Source organism: Melospiza georgiana, chromosome 8, assembly GCF_028018845.1.
Source record: "Melospiza georgiana isolate bMelGeo1 chromosome 8, bMelGeo1.pri, whole genome shotgun sequence".
Lineage (NCBI taxonomy): Eukaryota > Metazoa > Chordata > Aves > Passeriformes > Passerellidae > Melospiza > Melospiza georgiana.
In genome coordinates this window covers 3,963,632-3,972,274 of record NC_080437.1, presented here as the reverse complement: position 1 = coordinate 3,972,274, position 8,643 = coordinate 3,963,632, and the positions used below count along the sequence as shown (strand labels likewise).

General features: G+C 51.3%; 1 protein-coding gene across 4 annotated transcripts in view; it reads left to right on the top strand.

Annotated features, from left to right (window-relative positions):
* Window positions 1–980: 980 nt before the first annotated feature.
* The window catches only part of ASCC1 (activating signal cointegrator 1 complex subunit 1), a 34,471-nt gene continuing 26,808 nt past the window's right edge, over window positions 981–8,643 (top strand). The window contains exons 1-5 of one of the 4 annotated variants that reach the window (XM_058028597.1): window positions 981–1,019; window positions 2,572–2,699; window positions 3,778–3,877; window positions 4,679–4,776; window positions 5,976–6,154. In XM_058028597.1, the coding sequence (XP_057884580.1) occupies window positions 2,591–2,699; window positions 3,778–3,877; window positions 4,679–4,776; window positions 5,976–6,154 (486 nt within the window). In that variant the 5' untranslated portion in view covers window positions 981–1,019; window positions 2,572–2,590. The remainder of the gene's footprint in view (window positions 1,020–2,571; window positions 2,700–3,777; window positions 3,878–4,678; window positions 4,777–5,975; window positions 6,155–8,643) is intronic. The other 3 variants (XM_058028598.1, XM_058028600.1, XM_058028601.1) reach the window with 3 other exon arrangements.

Below are 8,643 nucleotides of genomic sequence, written 5' to 3'. Positions count from 1 at the left end.
ACAACGTGGGAATTAAAACTCCTCATGTCCCTCTCTGATAGTACAAAAGGTGTCACTTGGCCCTTATCAGTGACAGCACTTGCTGCTTCTCCAAATACTTACAAGCACTTCCAAATTATCCTGCCCATTTAATTCACTTCTGTTATCATATTTATTTCTGCTGCAGGCTCTGCAGGGGACACACACAGTGCCCTTGGAAAGCACTCGAGGGTTTTGTGGACAAAATGGGGTTTTAAGACCTTAAAGCTCATCTCATTCCATCCCCTGCCATGGGCAGGGACACCTTCCACTATCCCAGGGTGCTCCAAGCCCCATCCGGCCTGGCCTTGGGCACTGCCAGGGATGAGACAGCCACAGCTTCTCTGGGCACCCTGTGCCAGGGGCTCACAGGGGATCATTTCCCTTGTGCCAGGGGCTCACAGAGAATAATAGAGAATAATTTCCCAATATCCCACCTAACCCTGCCCTGTGTCAGTGGGAAGCCGTTCCCTTTGTCCAGTTCCTCCATCCCTTGTAAATAAGTTTCTCAAGAGTGCTCAATGTTACTGAGCGCACCACAGAAAACAGCAGCTCACAGGAGCCTGGGGGCTTGGGGGCCGTGACGAAAAACGCCTGCATAAAGCAAACTTTTATTTTTGCCACGCTATACCCAGCAACACCTCCCTCAGCAAACCCTCGGGCTCTCAGCTCCCTGCTCGCAAGGGAGGTGCGACGATCGTTTGCGCTGAAACGATGCCAGCCGGGGCTCGCAGACCCGACAGATCCCTAAGTGTGGCTGCAGGGGGTTTATTTTAAACAAACACAGAGGAGAGGAGGCGGCAGGTCAGGGCGATGCCTGGGCCTGTTACAGGAACCTCCAGCCAACGCCTCAGGCGCCTCAGGAGCCGCCATCTTGGGGGGGCGGGGAGCCCCGCGCTCCCGCCCCATGGCCACGCCCCCTAACGCCCATGGTCACGCCCCCACACGGGCCACGCCTCCTCCCCGCCCTCCCGCCCATGGCCCCTCCGAGCCGCTTCCCGGTGAGTGCGGGGCCCACGCGCCGCCGCAGCCTCTGCCCTCCCCGCGCGCTCATGCCGTCTTCCTTCACCTTCCGGGCCGCCGCCGCCTCCCGGCGCTCCCCGGTCCCGTTGCCGAACCTTCTCTCCTTCACCCGGGAGCCCGGACGGCGGCTCGGTGCGGGCGGCGCGCGTGGCCGCGCTCGCTGTGCATGATGGGGCGGGGCGCGCGCCACTTCCGGCGGGGGTGGGGCGGGGGAGCGGGGACAAAATGGCGGCGGCGAAGGGAACGGGGACGCTTCGGTGCTCCCGCCGCCTTCCCGCAGCGGTGTCAGCGTAAAGCCGAGGGGTTCTGCTGCTGCAGTACCCGCGGGGCCCCGGGGATTTGCGCGGTGCGGGCCCTGCCGCCCTCCCCGGCTGGCCCGGAGCCGGTTCCCGCGGAGCCCCTCTGGATGCTGCCTCAGGAGTCGGATCCTGCAGCCCCAGCTGCGCTCTGCCTCCCGCTGTCGCTGCTCGCTTTGCAGAAGTCCTTGTGTCAAAAAATTGTGACACATTAAAGTATTAAAAACTACCCCCCTCCCTCCCGCCACCGAAAAAAAGCCTGTAAGCAAAAGCCCCAGCGACTGATTTTTCATGGCTTTTCCCGTCATTGTGCACAGTTGGCCTCTGCACTTGTTCCCTTGAGCCACAGGAATTATTACTTTTATTGAAGTGTAATGGTTTTTATTGTCCTGTAAGTTCACATGATTGTGAGTCATTTCAAAAGGTGGGGCTCGAGCTGAAGGGAGAAGTATTAACATTAACCTTCTCAGCCTGATGTCACTCTGTGATAAATGCTAGTTGCTTCTGTGGCCAGCTCTTGTTTTTTTCCTATTCTATTGCAGTGGACAGGTAATCCTTCTGACAAAGGTGAATTTTTGGGTGGAAACTTTATTTTCTGAGTAACAGATTCTGGTTAAAAATTGAGATCCAATATTAAATTAACCATGCTAGTGAATATAGAAATTCAAGTGCTGGGGATATGAAGTTTCTGACAGAGCACTGCTGGCTCTTTGTTTTAGCACCATTAAATGTTCTCCACTCTAAACATTTTTAACCCAGTGCCAGCTAAAGCCCAAAGAAACTATGAAATGTCACATTGCCTGAGGTTATAGTGACTTTTAGCTGAAACCTGTGAGTTTCAGAGTTACATAGCTCACACTGCTTAAATTTCCTGCGTCCACTTGATTGTGCTTTATGTACTTGTGATTTCTCATCAAATTGCTCTGTGATTGAGACATGTAGGGTTTGAGGAGGTGTTGCCTTTCTGAAGAGTCTACATGGAGGAGATTTTAGCTCAAGGAGGGGAGGCTGAGATTGAATATTAGAAAGAAATTGTTCTCCTGTGAGGGTGGAAAGGCCCTGGCACAGGGTGCTCACAGAATCCCCATCAGAGCACCTGGCATAGTGGAAGGTGCCCATGGCAGGGCATTGGAACGAGCTGAGCTTTAAGGTCCCTGCCAACCCAGTGTGCAAGGAAACCCTGAAAGGAGCTTTTCCTTGGCCTGGGTTGGCAGAGCTGTCTGTGTTGTTGCAGTAGGAGGAGCAGGAGCAGGATGGATGTGCTGAGGCCCCCCTTGATAAGGATTGGGGGCCGAGTGTACCGCAAAAACCTCATCCAGGAGCAGTCCTTCCCACACGAGGAGGAGGAGGAATTCTGTGCAGGTAAGGGGTAATGCTCAGGGGGTGTAAACATCAGCACTGGGGACCTGGGGAGCTCTCAGAGTCACCTCTGATGCCTTTGTGGGCACAGAGACCTGCCCATGTGGTGGATTGAGGTGTTCAGGAGGGAGAGGAAGGCTTTGTGTTGGTCCCTGATGATCCTGCTGCCCAAAGTGGAAGCAGTCCCAGCTATCCCAGGTGGGCTGGCTGACTGTGCTGCTGACTGTTCTGTTTTCCTGCTGACTGTGGAAGAACTGCAGGAAAAGGGAAAGCCAGATGAGCTGTGTAGATCTGTTTTTCCCAGGTTTCTTTCTTTCCCTTACCATCTTTATTTGCAGACATGGCAGCTGCTTGCTAAAGACCCTCTGTCCTTGCAATGTTTGTACCTTTAAAACTGGCCTTTTGATGACAGAATTCTTCCTGTCCTGGTGTATTCTTTTGTCTTTCTGCCTGTATCTTTGCTGTAGTTGTGTGTGAGTTGTCGTGGGCACAGAAAAGCTCCAGTGTTACTTTTCAGATGGGGCTGTGGCACTGTGTCCTGTTTCTCCTCCCACCTTGCCTTCCAGTGGATTGCACTAAGCTTTAACCAGGTGCTTTCCATTCAAATCCTTCCCTGCTTGTGTTGGAAAGGGAATAGGCAGCATGGATTCTTCCAGGGTGTTCTGTTTGATCTGAGAACAACCCAACAGCCTGCGGATGAAAGGTGCATCTGTTTCTAAATCACTGGCTTGAACCCTCAGACCAAAACTCTCCTCACCTTTCCTCTGTCTTCTTCTGCAGCCTTAAATTTCTGGATTGTCTGCCAGAAGAGACCATTCCCACTGTGTGGGAATTACACAAACTCCAGCTGAGAAAAACCCTGACCTGTAACTACCTGCTTCCTGCGCCTCCCTCCCGGCCGCGTTTAGAAGCTGTCATTTCTGGTAGTGAGGTGATAAATACAAAGCAGTAACCCACAGCAGAGAGAAGCCCATTCCTTCCTTCATTTCACCTTGAAAGAAGGCTGGAAGGAGGCTGTTGTCCTCCATAAAGCCCTGCCAAAGGTGGCAGAGGTCTGGTTCTGATGTGGTTTTCCTGGCAGGCCCCGGTGAGTGTGCGGACGAGCCCTGCGATGCCTTCGTGGTGGAGGAGACCGAGCGAGGCTTCCAGAGCCGCCTGGAGGTTCCCAGCCCCCTGTACAAGTGAGCCTGTGGCTTATTGGGGGAGAAGTTGAGCACAGAATATTTATTTTTGGAGGTTTGGATCTCTGGGATGTGCTCGGGGTTGGAGCGCTGGGGAAGGGGAAATTGGCAACGCCTTGAAGTGCGGTTGGGCCTCGCTTGACTCCGCACCGGCCCCGTGGGAGGGACAGCAGGTGGTGCTTGCTGGCTGGAGGAGAGGCTTTGAACATCTCTTCCCTTGAACATAAAAGCCTCAAGGAGGCTGGGAGAAGGAAGGGGAGGAAGAGCTGGAGCGAGCAGCCTGGCAGGGGGAAGTTTGTGGGAGCTTTCAGAGAAAGCACACATGACTGGACTTGGCTATTGACTCCAGTCCCTTGTTCACTGGGGAACCTGTGGTGTTCAAAGTTTTATCTAGTTATTTTTGACAGTTTTATAAGATAGATAGTTTTGCTGAAATACAGAGAAGGAAAAGTCGTCCATTGTGTATTTGGATGCTTGAGCAAAGCAAAAAGCAGAAAAAGAGCCCTTATTTCTTCCTCAGCTGGGATAATGGGAAAAGAGATAACCCACCTGATGGAGAGGATGTGGTGGGCAGAGCTGTTGTGGCCCTACCAACTCATTTTAACTTAAAGCAGTGGTGAGCCATAGCTCAGCATTGTCCCAGGCTGGACATGTGTGATGTCCTGGGGATCAGCTCTGTGCCTGCCTGTGGAGCTGGGTGTGTGCATCCCTCCAGCACAGAGGCTACAGGGCTGGACCCACGTGATGGAGAGTGGCCCAGTGTCACTGTGTGAGGGAGACTCTTGCACTTTCTGCCTCCAGGTACATCATTGGGAAGAAAGGGGAAACCAAGAAGAGGCTAGAAACAGAGACTCGAACCTCCATCAGCATTCCCAAGCCTGGAGTGGAAGGAGAAATTGGTGAGTAAATCGACATCCACAAAATGGATGGGCTTTTGTCTGCTCTTGCACAAGCACAGTTTAAGCAGGGAGGGGGTACTGGAGGTGTTTTCCCTTTAATTCCTACTTCTTACACAGCCCTGACTCACTTTTTGGCCCTGGGAAAGTTACTTCACTTTTCTCCTCAGCTTATTTTTATTGTCTATAAATCCTTATTAAACAATGTCAGGTTTGGGGTGTTTTTTAAAGTCACTTCTAGGCATTAAATGGCTTGAGAACTTGGGTCCTGAATGTATTGTATTTTTTGTTTTTAGTTTTGCTTTTAAAGTAGTATTCCATAAATAAGCAACTGAAATAAGCATTCAGAGAAATGCTTGTTTATCTGTGTGCAAAGTAAACATCTGCACATGCTTTAATATGAGAAGGGTTGGGATGACATTCGTGACTTTCTGCTGCTGGCACTAGAGCCCAGCAGTCAGAGCAGGGCTTCTTGTACCATATGTTCCCTCTCATCACTTCCAGGGATTTAAAAAGAAAGGAGACCTTGCTCATCAGGGCTGACCCTTGTGGGTTCTGCCAGAGTGGGTATTTGGAGGGTTCCTTAGGGCGTGCTCCAGAGATTTCTGGCACAGGGATGTTTGTGACAGAGCTCTGAGGAGGAAATGCTGGGAGGATCCCACCGTGGTGCTGCACGGGAACACAGTGCTGCTTCTCAAGGAGTGGGTCTTGACTTCTTCCCAAGAACTGTGGAGGATTGTTAGGAAGGTTGAGAGATGTTGAAAACATGGCATAATAGGAAGCCAAGGAAATTTTGCTCCTTGCTGTTCTTTCCTTTTGAGCTCAAGTGTTCTCTGTTTGGTGCCTTGAAGTGCACGCACAAATAACAGAGAACAGTTATTTGATCCTTGATATAGATTTCCATGGCGTTTTCACTCTGACTGCCTATCTGAAAACTTGAAATAATGCTCTAGAAATCTGAAGGGTCCCTGAACTGGTGGTTCTCAGTGGTTTTTGGGCCCTCAGAGCAGAGGGATGCTTCTGATGGCATCACCCTGTCTTTGCTGAGCAAAGCGCAGCCGCATCAGGCATTTTAAGCCAAGCAGGGAGTCTGGCAGGTTTCTCAGTGCATGGCTGGGGGTTTTGATTCCTGGGGAGGCTGGGACTAACAGCAGAGAGCCTCAGGGAAGCAGCGAGGCTGTTTGTGCTGTGTTTGCCTGCAGTGATCACGGGGCAGCAGCGGAGCGGGGTCATCTCTGCGCGGACGCGGCTCGAGGTGCTCCTGGACAGCTTCCGCAGGAGACAGCCCTTCACACACTTCCTGTCCCTGCCCCTCAACCAGCCTGCCATCCAGCAGAGCTTCCTGCACTTCAAGGAGGAGGTGCTGCACAAGTGCTCCAAGGTAGGGATCCCCATGGAACAGCGCTCTAATCCTGTTTCATTTATTGCCAGAGCTCTTTGGCATTTTTCTTGAAGACTTTAAGTCAGTGGGTCTGCTGTGAGTTTGTTGAGTGCTGTTGTGAAATTTTCGGAAAAGTTGAATGGTTTACTTAGATATCCTCCCATCTAGAAAAGTCTCTACTAACAATTCACTAAGTTTCAAGAGGGTTGGAGTTTTTTGTTTTTAATAGGAAAGTCACTAAGTAATGTAGTGGACCTGTCTACATTTTATATGATTTTTACATAACCATGAAATTAGGTAAGAAGGGTCAAAAATTTGCTGCTGCTTCTGTTTTACTTTCCTTTTGGCTCCTGCCAGTGCAGGAAGATGGGTGTCATTGCCAGAGCTGAGTGAGAATGACTTGGTAGCACATGCCATCCTGCAAATCTCATCACTTCCCTTCTTCCCCAGGAGACTTTGTGCTGACAGCACTCCTACTTGCCTTCAGATCTTGTGTTGGGAGGAGCAGGAAATAGTTAGGCATAGGGAAATGATGAAGAAAATGAAGGGAAAGCTCTGCATTGCCTGGTTTATTTTAGTGCTTCTGGGCTGGCAGAAGTGGTGTGTCAGTGCACAGGGCTGGGCTGAGGAGAGAGAATGGTGTTATTAAATTGCCATGTTCTCTCTGTCTGCTGCAGGACATCTCTAGGCAGGAGAGAGGTCTCTCTGTGACTGCTGCAGGTTGCATTGCAGGCACACTGCAGGGCTCTGTGGCTGATTCTCTTCACTTTCATCTCCATCACTTCTTCTGGTGCCTTGCTAAGGTGAAAATACAATCTTGCAGATAACACATCTTAAGAAGTTTAGTTTCCTATGTCTTCATGCCATGGGTGTGAATTATCTGACATCTGGGGAGACAGGAGTTCTTGCTCAAGTTCTCATGGTCACTTGCACGTCAGCTGTTTCATCTCCAAGAGCAGAAATGAGCTGTCTGTGCAGTCTTGTCTTTCCTGGCAGTCGGGATTTAAGCCCCTGTTCTCCTCCCAGCTGTTTAATTCCTTGACACCTTAGGAGCTTTCTATCACCTGACATTAAATACAGCTGAAATTGGCCAGCAGTTCCAGGGATTAGCCAGTGCAATGCCAGGAGAACCTTTCCCTCAGGCTAGGAGGATGATCTCTCTTCATTAGCCAGCAGCACTACCTTTATTAAAGCTCACCTTGATTAAAGGAATGCCCTGCAGGCAGGGGCATGGAAACATTAGCCTGGGAAGGTGTGGGCTGGACAGAGAGTTGGGACCTGGGGCTGGCATCAGTGATGGCCTGGCTCCCTCTGTTGGTTTCTGCTTTGTGTGGGACACACCAGGGTACAGTGAGAGAGGGGCTGGTGGCCTGCACAGGGCTGTACAGGGACACACCAGGGTACAGTGAGAGAGGGGCAGCTCTTTGGGGGCTGCACAGGGCTGTGTAAGGGCTGCCTGTGCCATTGGCTCTGGAGTGAGGCTGTTTATTTCAGCATGGGCTCTCTCCTGCCCTTTATCCCCTTCTGCCTGGGCTTATGGCTGCTGCAGTCCTTTCACCTGGCCTTCCTGGAGATCCTGCACTGCTGTGCCTGAAGGCTTGGCATCCTGGACTCCATGTATTTGATTCTCCTCCTCCTCCAGCTGTCTGCCAGCAGGTCCTGTGGATCTCTGTGGTCCCTCCCTGTGGCCTTGCCTGCTGCAGTAACCTCAGTCTGTCCCATACCACCTGCTGGCTTCTGGCTGCCTTGCTGTTGGATGAGTGTTCCAAGGACCTTTCTAAGTCCTTTCAGTTTCTAAGATGTGTGTTTATCCATCTTTGCAGGCAGTGCTGCTGTTTGTGCTCTCCTCCAGTGTTTTCAGTCCTGCAGCACACCAGGCTCACCCAGGCCCAGCCCTTCTCCCTGCAGAGCACTCATTTTCCTGCCTCCTTGGTGGGTTGCATCTCTGCAGCCCTCCTGCACTGGTGATCCTGCTTGCTCTCCAAACCCCTCCTGGTCTTGTCTGTCACATTGTGTCTCTTGTTTACTCTTAAATGTCAGTTTGCATCTCTGGGGGGAGGGGGGCTGTCTGCCATCTCTTACCAACGTGCTCACAGACTTTGTGCATTCCTCAAGTGCTGTCAGTCACTTTTGGAAGGAGCTGCCTGCAAACCTTCACATGCTCCTTGTCTCAGAAAACTGCAGCAATCCAGCCTTGGTCAGGGAGGCGCTGAGACCGAGCACTGGCCATGTTCATCTTTCCTCCTCCTGCCTTTCCTTCTGTCTGTCCTGCAGGTTTTGTTGTGTCTGGACAGCTCCAAGTCCCATAAGGGCCTGAAATGTTCCTGGCACTGCTTACATCAGCTCTAGAGTTGCAGTTTTGAGTTTGAAATGTGGATCTCAGTCAGTAACAGGTATTCAGGGGGTTGCATATGCTTGGCCTAGGAATATGTAGTGCTTTATTTTCTGCCCTTCCTTCTCCTGGTATTAGCAGAAGGGTTTCTAGATAT